We start from the raw sequence: 22,161 nt of genomic DNA, 5'->3' as shown, positions 1-22,161 counted from the left end.
GGGTTTCTGTCAGATTGGATAATGCTGCTTTCAGTTCAGTTTCTGGGGAGGAAAATAGAATGTTGGTCGAAGCTTTCTTTGAAGAAGAAGTTAAGTTTACGGTTTGGAGCTGTGAAAGCTCGAAGAGTCCCGGCCCTAATGGCTTTAACTTTGGCTTTTTAAAGTTCTGTTGGGAGATTTTAAAAGAGGATGTTATGAAGGCAGTGAATGAGTTTGCATATAGAGGAAGTTGGCCTAGGGGGTCAAATGCATCTTTCATTTGTTTGGTTCCCAAGATAGATAATCCGCAACAGCTAAGCGATTTCAGACATATTTCTTTGGTAGGTTGTTTATACAAAATTGTTTCAAAGGTGTTGTCTCTTCGGTTGAAGAAGGTGATGAGTAAGCTAATTGATTCCAGACAATCTGCTTTCCTAGAAGGAAGGGGATTATTGGATAGTGTCCTTGTGGCAAATGAGGTTTTAGAGGAGGTGAAGCGGAGGAATAAGAGGTGTGTTTACTTTAAAGTCGATTACAAAAAGGCCTATGACTCTGTAAGCTGGGAGTTTCTTTATTACATACTTGGAAGGTTAGGCTTCTGCGGAAGATGGATTAGATGGATTAAATCCTGCTTGGAATCTTCCTCTGTGTCAATGCTTATAAATGGGAGTCCTACCTCAGAATTCTGCCCGAAGAGGGGTTTACATCAAGGCGACCCTCTTGCGCCTTTCTTGTTTCTTATTGTGGGGGAAGGGTTGGCAGGTGTTGTAAGGAAAGCTGTAGAGAAGAATTTAGTGGAAAGTTTGGAGGTTGGGGTAAAAAAGGTAAAGGTAAACATGCTTCAGTATGCGGATGATACTATGTTTTTATGTGAAGCGAATATTAAAAAAGTGCGTAATTTGAAAGTCATTTTGCACTGTTTCGAATTAGCCTCTGGTTTGAAGGTTAATTTCTCAAAGAGCAGAATTGGAGGGGTGGGGGTTGACCACACTGAGATTCAGCAGTATGCGGCAATTCTTAATTGCGAAGTGATGAAAACCCCTTTCAAATATTTGGGGTTGCTTGTGGGGGGAGTCACGGAAGAGTTTCGTTTTGGGACGGTGTGTTGGAAAGAGTTAAGAGTAGGTTGGGTAGATGGAAAGGTAGATTTCTCTCACTGGCCGGGAGAGTGTGTCTTATTAAGTCGGTTCTTTTTGCTATTCCGTTGTTCTATTTATCCATGTATAAGATGCCTGCTGCTGTGTTAAAGGAGATTGAAAAAGTTCAGAGAAGGTTTTTGTGGGGTTGGGGATCAGAAGGAAGGAAAGTAGCGTGGATTTCGTGGAAAAAGGCTTGCAAGCCTAGAGAAGCCGGTGGTCTTGGGATTTTGAATTTGAGATTTTTCAATACGGCCCTGTTGGGAAAGTGGATCTGGCGTTTGGAGACTGAGAAGGGTGGTCTGTGGAAGGAAATCCTTGAGTCTAAATACGGAGGTTGGAGAAAATTGCAAGAATAAAGGAGTAATGCTAAGGAATCCAGCTGGTGGAGAGACTTGAAGGGGGTTTGGGGGATGGAGGAATGGGGTAGAACTTTTGACAGTTGTTGCGAGTGGAGAGTGGGAGACGGGAATGATGTCTTGTTCTGGAAAGACGTTTGGGTGGGCAATGAAGATCTGAAAAGTAAGTTCCCAAGACTGTTTTCTTTGTGTATTAATAAAGAAAGTAGTGTAGAGTCTTGTGGGGAGTGGGTTAACGATAGTTGGGAGTGGAAGCTAGTTTGGAGGAGAGGTTTGTTTGATTGGAAAATTGGTCAGGAAGTCCAGTTGTTACAAGAAGTGCTTGGAAAGACTCCTGTCTCGAATTTTGAAGATAGTCGTGTTTGGAAGGTTGGTAAGGATACTGGTTTCTCGGTTAAATCTGCATATGCTCTTTTCAGAGGCCCCTCTGAGGGGAAGAGTATGTTTGTCTCCCTCTGGAAGACTACTGCTTTACGCTCAGCCCAGGTTACTGCTTGGAGGGTGTTGATTGATTCAATTGCAACGAAGGTCAATCTGGAAAAGCGTGGGGTTTTGGTTGATACCAATCTTTGTAGTTTTTGCAGGGCGGCAGTGGGGTCAACAAAACACATATTTTTTTAATGCAGGATTGCTTGGCGAATCTGGAATCAGTGTTATGCTTGGATGGGGATAGCGTCGGTTGATCATGTGGACCCAAGTTCTCACTTCTTACATTTTAATCTGATTAATGCTCCTATCCAGGTTAATGTTGTTTGGAGTAGTTTTTGGATTGCTATAGTTAGTGAAATTTGGAAACACAGGAATAAACATATTTTCCAAGGTGGAGTGATCGACCTTTCGGAAGTGTTCACCTTGGCACAATTAAGGGCTTGGTCTTGGATAACTTCAAAATCTGTTTCTACTAGCTTTTCTTACTCTGAATGGCTTATATGTTTTCAATTAAGTGAGCTTTTGTAAAGTTTGCTCCTTTAGTTAGGTTGTTTGTAGTCCTAAGTTAGTGAGGATTAGGTTGTTTGGAAGAAGTGTGGGGATTTATTATGTTATGGTTTGTATATGGGTTAGGTCACCCCTTAAGTGGTTCATATTATTTATTTTTTCTTGCTGATAAAAAAAAAAGTTTGGGTTGTGTTGAGCAAGAGGATTTTGTATCAGAGACTTAAAAAGAACAACTGGGAGGTGGATGAGTTAATGCTTTTAGCCATGTCAAGCATGTGGACCAACAGTGGGGTCTTGGAGAAGGAAACAAGTGTGTTGTCACGGATAAAAGCATTGAAGATGCAGCAGTTTCAATGGATGTAAGGTATGGTTAGTATCTTGAAGTTTCATATGGACTAATCCATAGTTCTACCACTATAAGGGAAGCTTGGATTGCTTTTGAATTTAACTGTGATGTTTGGACAACCTTGGATAAAGGCAATGTATTGTGTATGAGGCACCATTTCTCTTCTGCAGATATGTTCAGGCCACCATTTAACTGCATATTTATGCAGCAACAATCTATACAGTTGATGCAGAATTACTTCTGCAATCACTCAGCTATGTGCTGACTCAAATTTGTGTGCTTTTTTTTTTTTTTTTTTTTGAGAATATTGTTTTATGTAATATGGTTTTGATGCTTTATGTATAAAGCTTAGAACACTCACAAATATCTCCTTTAATTTATTTTTCAATGTCTGCGGATAAAAAATAAAATTAAATATTTTTTTAAAAATTATAAAATTTATTTTTACTTAAAGTAATTTTTATTATTAATAAAATATTATAAATTAGTTTTTAAATGGATAGTTAATTAGTTATCGATATGAATTTTCAAATTTTAAGGGAAAACAATCTTGGACTAAATTACTTTGACTAATAAAGAAATGATTTTGAATTTCACAATAAATTACTCAATGAGAGATGAAAATGATCTATTTAAATTATTAGCAAATAATGAGAGATGAAAATGATCAACATTACATCTTTGGAGTAGCATATCCAGTACTTTATGAATCATATTATTGATATTATCTATAATTAGATTATTGACATATTTAAAGAACCATAATAATATAAAAACTTGAATGTACAAACAATGAATAACAATTTTATGTATTTTTTTTAAGCGCGAGTAATTGTGTATACTACATTTATAGTGAGAGTTGAAAATGATCTACATTGCATCTTTGAGTAGTATTTATCAACTCCTTTATAAATCATATTATTGATCAAATCCATTTATTGACATATTTAAAGAATCAACAAAACAGTGTAAAAACATAAAGGATATTACAAATTTAACCATCAACGACAATATGTATAATCACAATTGATTGCGTAATAAATTATGAGAAATAATATTATCGAAAGACCTAAGAATTCTTATTAATTAAAACGATAAATATACATAATAAAGTTTAAAGAGGAGAACTAGGTCTAGATATTATGATAATTCAAAATCAGAAGAATTTAACTCTTCCAGGCTTAAGTAAAAATAAAAATAATAAATTGAGGAAATTTCATTAATTTACCTCCAAACAAATTAAAGAATTCTTATTGATATTTTTTAGTTTTAGCTATAATTCACCACAAAAGTTGATAATTCACTCAAGTATGAATATCCATTCCCAAAATTTTATTCTTGTGCAGACTAAACCTGGTGGCTTTAGTAGCAGTACTAAAAAGGGTTTAGGGTTTAGAGGCATTTTCTACTCCATTCATGGTAGTAAATTGTCGAAATCACATATGAAATCATTGTCTTCTATATAAGATTTATTCAGATAATCTTTCATGTTCAGTTCAAATTGACTTTCAAAGGTCTGACTTTGGGAAGCATTGTTGTGTGGTTCAGAATAAGGATTCAGAAAACCATCTGATGCCACCATTGGTTGGATCTGTGGCCCAAATGAAGAAACTCCATTTGTTGCTCCTGTACTTCCATCCACCATGAACGAACACCGTCTGTTGCTTCTGTTCTTCCTCAAAGGCCCCAGTTCCAAGTTCCCACCTCGTAACTTTGTTCTAAAATTAGATGGCTCATCTGGGAGACTTAGACAGTGTTCCAACTCAAGATTATTGGGACCATCAAGCCTACGAAAGTTAGCTCTCTTAGTCAGAAACTGGTTGTTGTTGCTGCTGCTGCCAAGGTTCTCAATGAAAAGTGCATTCACTTGGCTCTGTGTCTGAAGTGACTCTTGCAGTGTTGCACTCTCATTTCCAAACACTTCTCCATGGTTGCAACTTGAATTGCCACCATTTTCAGCACCACCACTAGGTCTAACAAGAATAAGGGTCACTTGAAGTGAGATTGGACTTTTGCCAGCCATTACAAAAGAATTATTTGTTCAGTTTTCTGAGATGTATTGATCTGGTGGATTACTTTTCATTACCAAAACTTGAGAAAACAAAATGTTTTTTATTTTTGTTTTCAACAGCGCCATTGATGGTATTAGAAATCTTATAAATCCATAAAATAAGTAAAAACTGAAGATTAGATAGAAAATTTTATAAAATGATGATAATTGACTGATAAAATATATATGTAATTAAATCAACCAGTTAAAAGAGACAAATAAATAGGAATGGAAACCTGTAGCCGCAATAGTAAGGGCACTCGCCCTCAGTACAGCCCTTGTTCGTCCTGAAATTTGTGAAGTTTTTCATATTATCATCACTTTCTTTATCTTAATTCTACAAGAAAAAAAAAAGACTTTGTCTCAGTTATGAACTCATACCAATGGTTGAACATTTTTGAAGAATTATTTGCCCTCTGCCACGCTCAGCAAAAAAATACAAAGGAGCAATAACCGATCTCACGTTAAAAGCAAAACTTGGATTGTCACAGTTGAATGAAACTCTTGCCTCGGATGTGTTAGGGTATTGTAAGCATAATATATATAGTAGGGTTTTAATCATCTGATGTTATAAGGAAACTGCATAAATCTCATACATTCAATTTATTTTTTTATTAAATTAGTAAATTTAAAATTTAGTTTTATTAATATATTCATGGTTAGATTAGGTAAGTACTGTATGCAATTTTTCTTGAAAATTTATAGAATTTGCATAGTTAGCATGTCAATGATTATAACTCAAAGTTTTAACTCCACACAGAAGAATATACTAGAATAGTTCAATCCTTCTTCTGTCATATCCTTCTCCTAATTTTGTCATTTATAAATAAAAATATGACTTTTCTATATTTTCAAGATATTAAATATCATCTTATTTGAGCCAGTTTAGTAATAAGAACATGAAATGAATTAAACATATTTAAAAACAGTTTATGCATTATAAGTTTTAAAGAATTTAGATGAGAATTGTTTTTAGAATTAAATCCATAAGTTAATTTATATTTTTTAAAAACTTTCTTTCTCTCTTTCTTTTATAATAGAGAAAATTATCTAAACAACATTATATAATTACTTTCTTTCTACTTAATATAAAGAAACGATTACAGTTTACTGAGGTAACTTTTAACATCTGAATAACTCAAAAAAAAAATATTAACTCAACGTTGAATTACAATTTTATATTATTATAACTATTTATATTAGATTTTATTAAAACTTAATGAAGAAATAAAATTTATATAAATAAACTATAAAATCGTTTTTATTAATACAAGCTTTTGTGTATATAATTTATGCCGAAGAAACTTTCGATCTAAAAGTAGGATTTAAAAAAAAAATAACTAAAATAAAACCTATGGATATATAATGTTGTAATTAATAATTACAATGACGTTATTTGATAATTTTTCATATACTTTTAAGAAAAAAAAGTGAAAAATAAAATAAAATTATTTTTTTTATTTTAAATTATGAAAAAGTTAAACTCATTTTTTAATAAAAAACTTATAAAGAAACGTGTTCCAACAATCCTTGTTATATATAATTATACTTTAAGGCTTTTAAATATAATAATAAATATGTCACTTTACTAAAGTTATCTCATTATCCTAATAAATATATTAATTTTTTCTATTATAAATACAAATATTAATGTAATTTATTTTCATAACTTCAAATAAAATTAATAATTTATTGAAAACTGAAAACATCACCTCTGTCAATTCAAAAAGAAATTAAAGACTAAAACTGTAAACGTTTTGGGACAAAAGTAGGAATATATATATAATAAATATTATATTTAATTTTATATATTACATTGAATATAATAGTATTAAATGTAAAATTATATTATTTAATATGATATTTATTATATATTAAATGTAATATAGATATATATATATATATATATATTAAATATATGAGTTATATTAAAGTTACTGAAAAAATTTATAATAATTATTTAATAAAACGGTTACTATTGCAAAATTTATATCTTCAAATATGTATTTAAATTATTATTTCAAATCATTATTTAAGAAAGTAAATTAACAAATAAATGAATAAATTGTTTTCTTCTTTCATATCATTTTATTGTATTCTTCTTTTTAGGTTTATTTTGTGTATTGTGTCCGCCTTGTAAATGGTTTTTTATATCAAGTTAACTTTTGTATCACGCTTATTTTGTGTAGAATGTTTGGCTTGTTGGCAGGGTGGCAATGTGGGTTTTCCCTATTTGTATAATCTGTTCCGTATTTGGGATGTAAAATGTGGATTGGGCTGAAGAGTGTGAGTTCATTTTAGGCAATTGCTTCCTACACCATATCACTGCTCATAATTACAGAAGAAAACAGAAGAAAAGACAAAAATATCCTTAAAAGTACATATAAAATAACATTTCAGACTTTTTTTTCGAAACACAATAATTTCTTTTGAATAAATTTTTTCAGAATGTATTATTTTCAATTCTGAATTTTTTATCCAGAATGGGATTTTGATTTTTTTTTCCGGATTTTTATATTCGGAGCACAATAATCTCTTCTTGATCTACTTTTCCAAAATGCATTATTTTCAATTTCGAATTTTCATTTCTAGAATAAAGGGTATTTTTGGAATTTTTGAAATTGTGTTAGGTGCAGGTTCAAAAGTGTTGGGTGCAGGAAGCAATTGCCTTCATTTTATTGACCCTCTACATAAGAAATGACATGTGGGCATGCAGGTCAGGTCAGGTCAACCCGCATAAGAAAAATATTTTTTTTAAATTAAAATTTCATTAATTATAAAAGAATTTATTTCTACTACTAAAAAATTAAAATTTTATCTCTATTTCAATTCATTCAATTAAGATAATATATATATATATATATATATAAATTCAAGTATAACGGTGGTTAAAAGATGATTAAAAATAATTAAAGTTTTGATTTGCATCTATTTTTTCTATATATGTATGTAAATGTTTAAGAATATCTTATCAAGTTTTGCTACAAAAATATTTTAATGGAGATGACTAATTTTTTAACCATCCTATTAAAATCTCCTCTTTATATTATTTTTTTATTAATAAATTTTAAATATAAAACTTTAGTTAAAACTAAATTCACTGTCATTCTTCATACTAACTCTATGGCTCAACTAAAGGCCTAATCCTGAGTAACCTTTAAAGTCCCTTTTGCTTGTTTTTCTTTTTTTGTATGGTGTCTGTATCCCCTAATTTGTATGTATTTGATTATAGTGACAAACTTATGAGAGGAGGAAATGTTTGTTTCTGTGCGATTTTGTATATGAGTTAGATCATCCTTAAAGTAGTTTTTATTTATATTATTTTTTATTGCTGATAAAAAAAATTAACTCCTTTAAATGATTAAAATAAAACATCCTTTTTTTAGTATAATAAAAATTCATTTTTTTTAAAATAAAATGAAATAAATGTCACACTGCAATAATAGATGAATGGCATATAATTTTTTTTTACAAAAAAAATAATAATTACTTTTTATTTATGCAGGGCCAACAACCCGTCTCGTCTCGCTATTAAGCCTCATGGACTATAGGTTATGCAGGGCGGGACTAAACGGGTAAGCAAACTAGATTAATGAATTTGTCTCACGCTTTTTAATAATGGACTACGAACCGACATGCATGACTTGCTCTACAAGTCATCATTACTTGTTAATGATTTTTTTATATTAAGTTAGCTTCTGCAGCTTATATACATCTCCCAAAGTCTTAATTTTTTCCTATCAATAACAAAAATAACCAACACAATAAGTTGTATATTCAAAAGTCATCATTGTCCAAATTTGAATGTGAAACATCAATCTCTCCAAAACATAAATATAATTGGTTATCAAAATCTATGTAGTTGACTGTGAAATCTTTTAAACAGCTTTTAAAATATATTTATCATATTCTTAAACCTATTTTCACAATACTTTTATACGATATCCTCTATTATTTTATTACATGTGTTTCGCTCTATAAATATATATAAAATGCAATGAAGAATCCATAATAACATTTCCTTTCATAACATATTTTTCACTTTAATTATGTCAATTTTATATTTATTTTTTTCACATTTCAATCCATTTAAAATAGGACAAAGGATTATTTTGATTCTGAAAGTGTAACTGAACGTTAATTTAATGTTATAAGAATGAAAATTATCATTTACTTATTGAATGGGTAAAAAGTTTGTCATTAAATTTTGTTCGACATATTTTAAGGACTAATTTAAAATTAAATTTCTTTTTTTAAAGATTAATTTGAAATTAAATTGTAAATTTTAGGTATTAATTTGTATTATTTTTGCATATTTAGAGATTAAATAAGATTATTCTTATTATTTTTATAGATTAAATTGCCATCTTTTTATATACTTTGGAACCAAATTGATATTTGACTCTTAGGTATTTAAATGTGTTCAGTTTTCTAACAACATTAACATAACAAAAGTGGTCATAATTTAACCACATTAATGTAATCTCAAACAATTTATTAGAAATATGGTTTATTTTTTTTTTTTACTGAATTAATATACATTCTCTTCACACGATGAAATATTCTATAAATATCAAAATGATATTTATATTTATAATTCATATAATTAATCTCTTCGATATATATATAACACATTCTTTATTTCTGTAAAGTTGCTAGAGCTATTCTGTAAAGTTACTAGCTCTATAAAAAAAAAACAAAAAAAACTAGCTCTAGCAGTAAAAAAATCCGTACTACGGATCTTATGTACCCCCAATTCATTGCTGAAAACATGTAAAAATCACATTCGAAATCCATCTCTTCAATATAAGATCTGTTGATATAATGTCTGATGTCCAAATCAGTTTGACATTTGATGGGATTTGGAAAACCATGACTTGCACAGCAGCTTCAACATTAAGAACACAAATTTTGGTTAAAGGTTCTTGTTCCTAGTATCTTCTTCCAAAACGTGATCACCAATCGGGAAATGTATACACTTTTGTTACGAGTAGAACAAAAATTGTAACAAATAATCACAATTCACTTATTTCTATTTAAGAATGTAGGATTTGATTCTAATTTCACTCAATTAAACTTATTTGCATGACAATCTACAACATTTCTAAGTCAAGATTAAAGTAAGAACTTTGAGGTGGAAACTCACGATCTTATTGTTGTTGACAAGGTTATGATTAAAGAAGTGGTTGTTATTGTGTTGCACTCTCATTTGGAAAAGGTACATTTTGTGTTTGTTTTGTTTCTATATTTGTTGTTTTTTTTATGTTTGGGCCTCTTTTGGGCCAACTCATTATACTTAAGCATCTTGGTTTGATAAATTCTTTCTTCACCTTCATATTTACATTCTTCTGTATTTTTACATTTTTCTTCTTCCACTCCTACAATTTTTTAAATACCAAAATTACTCTTAATAGTTTTAGATGATTCCAAGAATAAGAGTTCTGTTAGCAAAAGAAACACTGTATCTTCAAGAAATTGAACATATAACGTTGGCAAGTCTCACATCAATTTAGGGGACCTGATATTAATCCATGTTTAAAATGTTTAATGACTCTTTATTCTGTCTTTTACTTATTCTATAAGTTCTTTTTTATAATGGCAACAATAAGGATCAAATTTTTAAAAAAAACCTCAAATCTAAAACTCAATCACTACATCTATCATGTGGAAATTTTTTTCTGTTTATTCTCTACCAGTTTGACAAAAGAAACTTGCAAACTGAAGTTGAGTTGAGACACAATGTAACATGTCAAACCCCTTTTCACGACTCACACTTGGCTTATTGTTACAGAAATCTTCTATCAACTCTTTATCCATTACAAAAAAAATCACTTGGTTTTACACTTCTCCGCATAAACTTAACCCTTCGTGCATAATGTAGTTTGAAAGATTCGTGACATCTGTTTTAGATGTAGTGTATCCTCCACCATAGGACAGAAAAAAAAGGGCAGTGAAGTTGGTGTTATCTACTTCAACCTTGAGTTTGCGTGCTAAAAGTACGTGTCTAAACCAGTACATGATGGCACTCCTGAGTATTAACACTTACAATCCAATGCCAAATACAGAATGTATCATGCCAAACCATTCCTATATCTCAATTCATCAGATGGAAAGAAGAGAAAACAAAAAATATGTGAAGTACAAAGCTTAAAATTTACATACAAAGACTCAACAAAAAACAAGGCAGTCTTTGAGTTGGAACTTAGAAGTCAGATCAGACTGGTACTGAGGGTTCCTCATTTGGTTCAAGCATATTTGCATTGCAAGTTCTTGACTCCAGGGATTGAAGGCTTCTAACAACTTCTACCATGGATGGCCTTTTCTCAGGCACCACAGAAGTGCAACGAAGTGCAATATCTAAAGCTCCAATCATCTCTTGGTGACAAGTGTTTGATATTTTTGGGTCAAGAACTTGATGCACCCCATTGGCGATGTTCACTTTCCTTCTAACCCACTTCACAATGTCAACTGAGTCAATTGACTCCGTTTGCTCTGCTTGCCTACCACTCACCAGCTCCAGCAATACCACACCAAAGCTGTAGATGTCCAATTGTTCAGTTGCTTTCTTACTGTAACCATTTTCTGCATTGCAACAATACAATTAGTTAGTATGTTAATATTTGTTGGTTAACTAAAACATATTTGATGCAAGCATGCAGATTAATGATAATCTAGGCAGTGTTTTCTATCAACAATAATATTGAAAAAATTGAGTTATTATCAATTTACTGGAGGCTCTCGGGAAAATATTGTACACAATCTGTGCAGCAAGCAAATAGAAATAGGAAGTTACAGATTGACAAAGTACTCGATGATGCAACTCAATATTGAAATCTACTGAAGTCTATGGAGCTTTTCAACTAACAAGCCACACAAGCCCATTCTAATTCAAAATGAATGATCTTAAGAAATTACCTAAAAATTCAAGCTATTTCATAATAAAGTGAACATCCAAGCATGCATGTAGGTCTTAATTTGTATTAAAAAAAACTCTACAAATGAGTTAGCTCAACTATGGGAATGCATTTAAAGTTATTTGAACACAAGTTATCATACCTGGTGCGATGTAACATGAAGATGCTGCTTCAGAGTTCAATATTGATTGAAATGAAGCTTCTCCCACAACTCGATCAAGAGCAAAATCTGTGAGTTTTGGCTCGAAGTTTGCATCCAACAAAATATTACTTGACTTGACATTTCTGTGGAGCAAGTGAGGGAGATAATCCTTGTGAAGATATGCCAGCCCTTGAGCAACTCCAATGGCAATTCTTAATCGAACCACCCACTGCAGCTCAAAATTCTGACGAGAAATCAAATCCCCTAAGCTCCCTCCATGCAAGTACTCATAAATGAGAAACACTGACTCATCGGAGTGGCAGAACCCCAGAATTTTAACCACATTCTTGTGCCTAATTTTTGCCAAAGTCTTCACCTCCGCTTTCAAACTTTTGGAGGACTGGTTTCCAAAATTGACTAACTTCTTCACAGCTACCAGTTCACCACTAGGTAAACTCACAACATAAACTCTACCAAAAAACCCACCATTACCCATTGAGTTTTTCTCATTCATCCCTACAAGTAGATCATGCTCGGTAATCCTGAGAGGATAAAAGAACACTGAGCGCCAAACCCCAACTTGATTCCCCTTGCAATATCCCCGATACAAAATAAACCCACCAACAACAATGGCAGTTCCAACAACAAAGGCTAAACTGATGAGAGCACATGCTAAGGTTGTAAGGCTACCAATGTGGCGTCTTGGCATGTCATCAGAACAAGAGTTAGGTAATCCAGGGCCACAAAGACCAGGGTTTCCGTCCAAAAATGAGGCAGGGAGACCAGAAATCAAGGAGTATGGTACTTTACCTGATAGCTGATTGAAGGAGACATTGAAAAGAGCAAGCTTCAAGTTCTGAAGCCCTTGTGGGATTGAACCAGTGAGATTGTTATCTGAAAGATCAAGGTAAGTGAGTACAGGTAGCTCGGCAAGAGAAGGGGGGATTTCTCCAGTTAGACTGTTATCAGCCAAAGACAATGAAACTAGTTTCCTGCATTTTTTCAGCGCTGGTATTTTACCAGAAAGAGAATTGTGGGAGAGATTTACTATGCTCATAACAGGAGAGTCACAAAAGTTTGGAGGAATTTCACCATCCAAAAGGTTGAGAGAAGCAGAAAATCTGTATAAGCTCTTAACAAAGCCAAGACCTTGAGGAATTTTACCAGCGAAGCTGTTGTTGTCAAGCTGAACATGCTCCAACTGAACAGCTCCTGAAATTGACTCCGGTATTTGTCCAGAGAATCTGTTGTTTTCAACTCTAATGAGCTTGATTTTGGGCAATGACCACAAGGAAATGGGGAAATCCCCGGAGAAGGCATTGTTCTGGACTTGGAATCTCTCAAGACTCTTACATTCCTCAATGGAGTTGGGTATTGAACCATTGAAGGCATTTGAGTGGAGACCGAGGTTTATGAGGCCTTCTCCTTTGCAGATGCCACTAGGAAATGGCCCCAAGAGCTTGTTTGTTGAAACATCTAACGAAACAAGGTTCTTGAGAGAAGATGGTAGAGCCTGAGGAACCCCACCTGTTAGGTTGTTCTCAGAGAGATCTAAATGAGTCAAACTAACCAGGCCCACCAGAGAATCTGGAATTTTCCCTTGAAAAGAAGAGCTTTGCAACAGAAGTTGCTTTAGATTTCCAAGCTCGCCGATATCCTTTGGAATCTCACTCACCAAGTATGGATTCTGAGACAAATCAAGAACTTCAAGTTTAGTTAGATTGCCAAAGACAGCAGGTACACTACCTGAAAGCAAGTTGCTTCCCATGTTGAGGACTTGGAGGTTCTTCAAGGAGCCTAAGCTTTCAGGGATTTTTCCTTCTATGTGGTTTCTTCCCAAGTCAAGCACTCTCAAGGAAGCAAACTGAGAAATCTGAGATGGGATAGTGCCCCATATGAGGTTGGTACTGAGATTCAAAGTCTCCAAGGAACTACAGTCAGAGAGATGAAGAGGGATGGGCTGGTTGAAGATGTTATCAGCAAGGTTGAGATAAGACAGATTTGGGAGGTCACAAATGGAAGATGAGATATCCCCAGAAAGGTTTAAGCTCTGAAGGTTGATAGAAGTTACTGAGAGTAAAGGTGTTGCGGAACAGGTTATTCCAGTCCAGTTACAGTGGTGGTTTGATGAAGTGTTGGACCAGGTGGACAAGGCCTTCTTAGAGTCTTCAATGGAGGCCTTGAAGGAGAGAAGGATGTCCCCCTCTGATGAAGATGAACAAAGATTGAAGATTGAAATGGACACAGAGAGAAGGAATAGGTATGTACAGAATGTAGTAGTGGCCATTAGCTTGGTGTCTGCAAAAGAACTTGCTTTGATTTGTTTTCTACAACGGTTTTCTATATATCCGTGTTAACTGTTAAGTGAAGGAGTGTGTCTAGAGGTATCACTGGAGCTCGATGGGCAGGAAAGAAAAAAAACTTGCATTTTTACGTGCAAAAACTCATCATGGCCTTTGAGAAATTTGCTGATAAAACCACAAAAGTGTCCCCTTCTCTCTCTTTTTAAAGACTTTTTTCCCCTCATCACATTGTTTTCAAAAGGAATTGTATTTGTACAATAAAATGGTACAATAATTTCCGCACAGAAAGAGATAGAAGGGAATCAAGAGATAAGAAAACACATAAGATTAAATATGTCTTTTAGTGTTAACTAATATGCAAATGTGTTAAGTTTTACTTTCATATGTATGATAAAATAAAGATTATTTGTGAAAAAACACATTTTGAAAACCAGCAGAAACAGGTTTTTACATAGATTAAAAGTAAATATTTTTTACATTTACACATTCTTTTATTTTTCTCAGATATTTCCCTTAAAAATAAGAAGGTGTAATTTGAACTTTCTATCTACCCTTCCAATATTTTCTTTTCCCTGTCTGTTTGTTTCACTTATTAGTGTATTTATTCGTTGCTACCAGTAGTAGCAAATTTGTCCAAAACAGGGGAAACAATGTGAGGAGAGAAGTTAGAAGGCATTGTCCCAAAATAGTTGTCACTGTAATAGACCCATTCAGTGACTAATATCGCGGAACTTTTCACCCCCAAGAAGAGAAAGAAGTGAGTTTTTTCAACGTTTGAAACAGAATCCAAAGAAGCCAACAGTAATGTAGGATTTGACCTTGGAACACCCAAACCAAACATTTATCTATTTTATTTATTTATCTATTTAGCATTGCAACCAATTCAATGCATCTTATGTACTACAAGCTCATTACATTGAAGACGTTTTGGCAAGGTCACTGGGTCACGTGGCCATATTGTCAATTCGTGCTCGCAGTGGGCTCTCCAATTGACCGTCAGAACTGAGAAGTCAGAGAGCTTTGATTATGTCCAATAACCAAACAAAACTTTTCATTAAACTTGGCACCTTCTCCTCGGGGAAGAAAATAGCTTCAACTCTGTATCATTGTTCAAAGTAGGTTTAGAGGGTAGATTTAAATTTGAGTTGACAAAAAAATAGTGATGTGGAAAAGTTACAAGGGTGGTGCAATTGAGAAAAAAGATGAAAAAAGTGTGTGAAAATGAGGAGGAAAGAGGAGGTGGGCATGGAAGAAAGGATTCTCGTGAGTGACAGTGTTGTTGATAAGAGACAGAGGTCCCCATCGCACGTTTCATCAGAGTCGTTTGGAATTACGTGAACTCCAAATAATAAAATGAAAGGGTGACAAAGGTCAAGATAACTTTATACCAATATATAAATAATACTACTACTTCTACGAAACATATAAAATATTTTATTTTCTTTGTTTAACTTATTTAGACCACCCATTATCTTATTTCAAAAAATAAGAGCGCCTTTTCTTAATAAATATAAATAATCAGAATTGTTTTTATGCATGAGAGCACAAAAGGCAAAAGGGTATTTGAGGACATAAATAAGTGCATGGGACATGAACTGGTAGATCCTCTGCTGCACACAATTTATTGTAGCGGTGGAGGACTACATCACTAATGATGAATCAAGCTCCACCACATAAGGGATTTTATCTTAGATAAAAAAATAAGTCACAATATGTTTTTACTTTTGTAAACATGAATGAAGTTTATTTATATCGTCCGTATCCATCTTTTTCATCGTTGTGCACTTAGAAGTCGGTTTATAAACTGATTAAATACTAAATACGTAGTAAAGGAGCACATCGTATTTTATAAGTTCAGAGTTAGGGAAGTATGGACTAAGCACTTAAAAATCGGTTTATAAACTAATTAAATACAAAATCGGTTTATAAACTAATTAAATACTAAATATGTAGTAAGGTCACAAAAGTAAACTCTAAATATTAAATAAGATTACATACCATTAGGTGGGGAATACGTTCACTTCTATTAATAAAAATTTTGTGAGATTAACAATAATGATATTATCTTTTTTAAAATTTTAAGAATTTGAGAAACTCCTAATGTGATTTAAAAACTTGTTTTCTAGTATTTTGAATTTTTTTTGTCTTTTAGATGTAGTTTTGAGTATTTAAATTTATTCAATGTAATGAAAGTATTCGAGGGATTGACTTCCTATAAATAAACATGCTCCAAGTTGAAAGGGATACTTGAACCCTTGTTTAAGGTCACTTTATCTTGAATTAGAACAATTTGTCGTCCATCATGGGATAGATAAAATTAATCCTACCTATATATTGATATTGTAAATGTATATTTTGATTATATAAGCGTTACGTCATATGTAAGGAAAGTTGCACAGTGTTGTTTCCTCTGTCATGTGCAACACTTGCCTCTTACATTATTTGTGTTGTTGAACATTAATTTTCTTTTAAATTATGTTTGAACTTTGGTGTTTTCAGCACTTAGTCAAAATCATAAGGTATTTGATTTTTCCTCAAATGAGTTAATGCTTATATATTTGCAATATAGTTAATATTTCCTTATAGACACTATTAGTGCATTGTATGATTGAGATGTTAGATTGTTGAAAGTGATGCATATGAAAAACAAAAATTGTTTATTTTGAATGGATGAAGTTTAAGAGATATATGTTATATGTTTAATAGTTAAAGAGGTAGAATATTACAATTGATTCAAATTGGTTCAAGATTATCTAATTTTTTAGGAACAAATTACTCAATTTTATGTATAAAAAATAAAGTAGAATTGTGTTGGGTCACTTTGGTACCAATCTATAAAATTCTACAAAAGTCTGAATTATGCAAGAGTTAAATTTAATTAAATTGATAGGTTTGGTCATTGAGTGAAATTTTGAGAGTTTTATATCTTGGGGACTAAAATTCGTTAGGTGAGCTAACTCATTTGGTTGAGCAAGCATAATGGTGGTTGAACAAATTTCAACATGTGTTTAATTGGAGGTTGGGCGAGTGTTTTTTAAATTTTGAAAAATATGTTTTTATATATTTTCAAATGCTAAAATTTGTTTATCTTTTCTTAAATTGTTATATTTTATTAATATATTATGCTTGAATACTATTATAAGAGGATGAATGATAAATTTGGAGTTTGTTAGTATTTAAATTAATTTGTGATGTATATAATGTTATGGTTGTGATATGATATATGGTGTCTTTAAACATAGTTATTTCATGAGAAAGATATTATGTTGAGATGATAGGTTATGTATTGAATTTTTGAATTTGAAGGATATGATTACGACTCTACTAATATTGACCTCACATAGAGGATTATGTGGTGATAGTCGAAGAAAGTTCTCATGACCTAATATGTGGTGTGAAAAAGATAGTGTAACAACTTAGTGAAGATAGTGTGACAAATGTATATTTATAAGTCTAATTCAACACATGTGTCTAACTTCCGGAAGTAAAGTCAAATGTTTGTGATGTTAATGTTAGTGGCTTATGACATGAGAGGTAGCCAATGAGTTGAGAGTTAGGTAATTGATTTTGATAGATGTTTAATGAATGAATCTATTATGCATCCATGAGAGTATATAAATGATATGAATGAATGTTGTGAAATGTAAAAATATATGTATATGATTTTTATATATCCATGTATGTGAGATTTTAAAACACTAACTTACCATATTTGGTATACTTGTATTTTATTTTTCAAACTATGATTATCATATGTTATAAGAGAGCATGTAATATCTTAGAAAAAATTCATCAAGACTAAAAACAAAATGATGAGATTTATTTTTCTATTTTTATTAAAAAAAATTGTTAGGATATGTATATAGTAATTCCTTATGAAAGAGAAACTTATTTTTAAATAGACTTATAGAATATGAATGAATATTAAATGTATGTTTATTTTATTTTATAATGTGATAATTAGTAGTAACGTAATTATTAGAGAAATGTTACAACTCACCTCCTTACTCACTATTTTTTTTACACATATAGGTGGAAGTTAGTTAAATTATGGAAAATTCACTCTTGCCCATCCTCTCACATATTAAAATTTAGAAAGCAAAATTACTTAGATGGTCCAAATAACTAAACTAAATTAAATTTGTTATAACTAAATTTTTTAAAGATAAAATTGAATTTGAGCTGTATTCTAAAATCAGTTTTAATATTAAACTGTTATAAAAAGAGAGAATGTTTGTATTTCCAATAATAATAATAATATAAAATATGTAAATTCTTAGAAAATAAAACGAATTATAAATTAAGATTAATTTATATATATATATGCTATTTTGTAAATAAATTGTATAATTATTTAAAATAAATAATTTATATATAAGATAATTCTTAAAAAATGATTTCATGAAAGTGAGATGATTCCCACCATAGTCATAGTGATGAATGAATATTAGCCGAAGCAAAAGTTTAAGAATTAGAGAAGGTGTGAAATGCCCTGCGTTGTAATTTGAAAAGGAGAAAGGGAATCATAAAATGTGGAGTTTCTCTGACAAAGTGAACGAAATCCAAAAAGTTCCGAAGGGTACCAACATATCAAAAGATTCTTAACTTTCTCTGTGATTTCTATCAACACATAACAGGGCCACGACGATACTTTCTCTTTCTCCATTCAAGACTCACCAAAAGTTCTGACATACATTTCAATTTTCTTTTATTTTCCCACATAATCTTCTGCTTCTTCCCACAAAATAAATTATGCAAAGTATCAGGATTGTGTTTGCTTTCCTACTCTATTTCACTACCATTTCTTTTTTTCTTTTAGTAAATCAGTAATTAGTGTTCTTTAGCTTTCACTTAAAATTATGCAGTAATGGTCAAAAAAATGTATTTGCTTTTTTTATTAAATCTTGCCTCATTTAAATATAGTGTACCGTCGGAAAGTATTGACTATTAATATCCAAATAGCTAAAAACATTATATACATACTTTTATATACTCAAACTCAAAAGTTTGCCAAAAATAACTCATAAATTTATCGTCATTCTATGAATGTTTTCATCTTACATCTTACATCTAATTAACACTCCTCTCGTACTAAGTAAATTTATTATAATGACATATATACTATACAGAGTTTACATTAAAAATTAATATTATCATTTTCATTATTATACCGTAATCATACATCATTGTCATAATATATATTCTAATAAATTCATGTTTAGGCATATATCATGATTAAATATAAGACTTTTTTTTATAAGACTTCAATCTATAACAAACAAGTTTTAATGTTAACATCTAATAAATCTTAAATTCCTAATTCTCTAATTGGAGTATATTCTCAATGTAAATATTTGCTATCATGCCAGATATACATCTACCACCAAGTCAAATATACATCTACTATAAAGTCATATTAGTTATTACTAAGTTAGTTGTGTAGAAGTCAATTTATATATACTACCAAGACATATATACCCACACTACAAAAATAAACTTGTAAGTAGTGGCGGTTTTAATATGACGATTATTAAAAACTGTCATAATTATTTGTATAATATGACATTTTAATAATTGACACAACTCTCCTTCAAAATGTGTCATTTAGAAACGCCACAAATTTCATGTCATTCCCTCCATCTTATATACTTTATTTTCCTTCCATAAAATTTCATTTTTTACGCTTACTCAAAATTTTGATTTTCTAAAATCTTATTCTCTAGTTTCATCCTCCAAAATTTTCCAACCATCTCTCTTAGCTCTAGCTCTGTTAAACTTCGTCCTTCTCGCAAGCACGTTAAACTGTAAGAAATTTCTTTAATCTGTTTGATCTTAGAACTATATGATTCTCACAATATCATTAACATAAATATGCGTACCTTGATCCATGAAGATTTGTTCTTCAATATGTTGATAAAAGATGATCACAAAACTGGTTTTCTCCTTCTTGACCCTTTTATCACTTTTACAAGACTTTCTGATGGAGAGGAAAATGTCTCACGTACTTGGTAGAAGGAGGACCAATTTCTTTCTCTTAAAAAAACCATCATCAGCACATCCCATCAATGTGCTTAAATATAGAAACAAAAACTTTTCAAAATACCTTTTCAAATTTCAAATTTCAAAAGTAACTACTTTTCAACTTTATGATTTATTTATTTATTTATTTTAAATCACATATATGCCACGTAGGACATATATGCATATTTTACATTCTCCCACTTGACCAATGTGGCAGAACTACGTTAATTGAAAATGAACCATAAATATAAGGTTGAAATATCTTAAGCATTGGTTATATCATTATATCATCATTAAGTATAGGCTAATAAGAGTCTTAGCGGTTTTATGTCATTAGATCAACATAATTCCTTCTAAGTACTACAATATTAGTTTTCTACTTAATATGACCTATAAATGAAAGGCTCATGATGGTCCAACAATAATGTCTTAGTCAAAGACAAAATCCTGTTATATCAACATAACTCATTATGTATATACAACAACTAATTAAATAAATAGGATGCATTAAATATCATAAACAATAATCTAATGAGCTCAGAGTGTCAATTCATAATGAACATAATACTTAATCATAATGTCAATAAGGGTTTTTAGATACACCCATTCTTTCAACATGCTCATTAAATGTCTTTGGTGGCAGACCTTTCGTCAAAGGATCTGCAACCATAAGATTGGTGCTAATGTGTTCAATTGACACCCTTTGTTTCTGAACTTCTTCTTTAACGACAAGGTATTTCAATTTCATGTGTTTAGCACCCTTTGAATACTTGTCACTTTTAGAAAAGAAGACTGTTGCGATATTATCACAATAAATTTTCAGCGACTTGGCAATACTATCGACAATTCCAAGTCCTGAAATAAAGTTTCGCAGAATCCTTGAACAGTGGCCTCAAAACATGCCACAAACTCAGCCTCCATAGTGGATGCAACAATGACAGATTGCTTCGCACTCTTCCATGAGATTGCTCCTTCAGCTAAAAGAAACAAATAGCCAAATGTAGATTTTCTTGTATCCACACATCCAGCATAATCTGAATCTGAATATCCTATCACCTCAAGGTGATTGGATCTCCTATAAGTGAGCATGTAATTTTTTGTTCCTTGCAAATATCTCAATACTTTCTTTGCAGCTTTCCAATTATCTAATCCTGGATTACCTTGATACCTCCTAACATTCCAACAGCAAAACTGATATCTGGTCTGGTACAAGTTTGAGCATACATCAAGCTGCCAACGATAGGTGCATAAGGAATCCGTTCCATTTCTTTGTGTTCCAACTCATTATTTGGACATTGCACAAGACTAAACTTATCCCCTTTCTAAATTGGAACGACACTTGCAGAGCATTTTTCCATCTTAAATCTCTCTAGAACTTTATTAATATATGCTTTTTGAGACAAACCTAATAATCCTTGTGATCTATCACGAATAATTTCAATTCCAATCACATAGGATGCCTCGCCCATATCTTTCATTTCAAAGTTCTTTGAGAGAAATTTCTTGGTCTCATGTAATAAGCCAAGATCATTAGTAGCAAGCAAAATATCATCAACATACAAAATTAGAATTATAAACCTGCTCCCACTGACCTTTAGATATATACATCAGTCAACAATGTTTTCCGTAAATCCAAAGGAAGTGATAGTATCATTAAACTTAAGATTCCATTGTTGGGAAGCCTGTTTAAGTCCATATATTGACTTCTTAAGCTTACACACCATGTGTTCCTTTTCTTTAATTGCAAAACCTTCAGGTTGATCCATACAGACTTCTTCCTCTAAATTCCCATTCAGAAAAGCGGTTTTCACATCCATTTGATGAAGTTCTAAATCATACTGAGCTACCAATGCCATGATAATTCTAAATGAATCCTTTTTAGAAACTGGAGAAAAGGTCTCTTTGTAATGAACACCATCTATCTGAGTGAAACCTTTAGCAACAAGTCTAGCCTTGTGTCTTTCAATATTGCCCT

General features: G+C 31.7%; 2 protein-coding genes and 1 pseudogene across 2 annotated transcripts; all 3 read right to left on the bottom strand.

The window, feature by feature from the left end:
- Window positions 1-4,170: 4,170 nt before the first annotated feature.
- On the bottom strand, window positions 4,171-5,116 carry LOC150029640 (uncharacterized). The gene is made up of 2 exons (XM_090296759.1): window positions 5,043-5,116; window positions 4,171-4,729 (listed from the first exon to the last, which is right to left on the bottom strand). Exons 1-2 carry the CDS (start codon window positions 5,114-5,116, stop codon window positions 4,171-4,173), a joined length of 633 nt encoding a protein of 210 aa, XP_090152885.1.
- Window positions 5,117-10,823: 5,707 nt separating this feature from the next.
- Window positions 10,824-14,484, bottom strand: LOC137814085 (Leucine-rich repeat receptor-like protein kinase family protein). Its single transcript, XM_068616642.2, has 2 exons — window positions 11,863-14,484; window positions 10,824-11,388 (listed from the first exon to the last, which is right to left on the bottom strand). Exons 1-2 carry the CDS (start codon window positions 14,147-14,149, stop codon window positions 11,021-11,023), a joined length of 2,655 nt encoding a protein of 884 aa, XP_068472743.1. The 5' UTR covers window positions 14,150-14,484; the 3' UTR covers window positions 10,824-11,020.
- A 6,521-nt stretch (window positions 14,485-21,005) lies between these two features.
- Window positions 21,006-21,451, bottom strand: LOC137816004 (secreted RxLR effector protein 161 pseudogene; annotated as a pseudogene).
- Between the last annotated feature and the right edge of the window lie 710 nt (window positions 21,452-22,161).

This window comes from Phaseolus vulgaris, chromosome 1 (genome assembly GCF_051622355.1).
Source record: "Phaseolus vulgaris cultivar YP4 chromosome 1, ASM5162235v1, whole genome shotgun sequence".
NCBI classification, from domain to species: Eukaryota; Viridiplantae; Streptophyta; class Magnoliopsida; order Fabales; family Fabaceae; genus Phaseolus; species Phaseolus vulgaris.
Note: the sequence above shows the minus strand (reverse complement) of the source record. Positions and strands in the feature narration are given on the sequence as shown.

Bases quoted from the DNA above. Each gene is read 5' to 3' on its own strand.
- LOC150029640 (XM_090296759.1), bottom strand. From the start codon at position 5,116: ATGAAAAACTTCACAAATTTCAGGACGAACAAGGGCTGTACTGAGGGC. The intron at 4,730-5,042 runs GTTTCCATTCCT...TATTCTTGTTAG, and splicing joins CCTTACTATTGCGGCTACAG to ACCTAGTGGTGGTGCTGAAA.
- LOC137814085 (XM_068616642.2), bottom strand. From the start codon at position 14,149: ATGGCCACTACTACATTCTGTACATACCTATTCCTTCTCTCTGTGTCC. The intron at 11,389-11,862 runs GTATGATAACTT...GTTGCAATGCAG, and splicing joins TTCATGTTACATCGCACCAG to AAAATGGTTACAGTAAGAAA.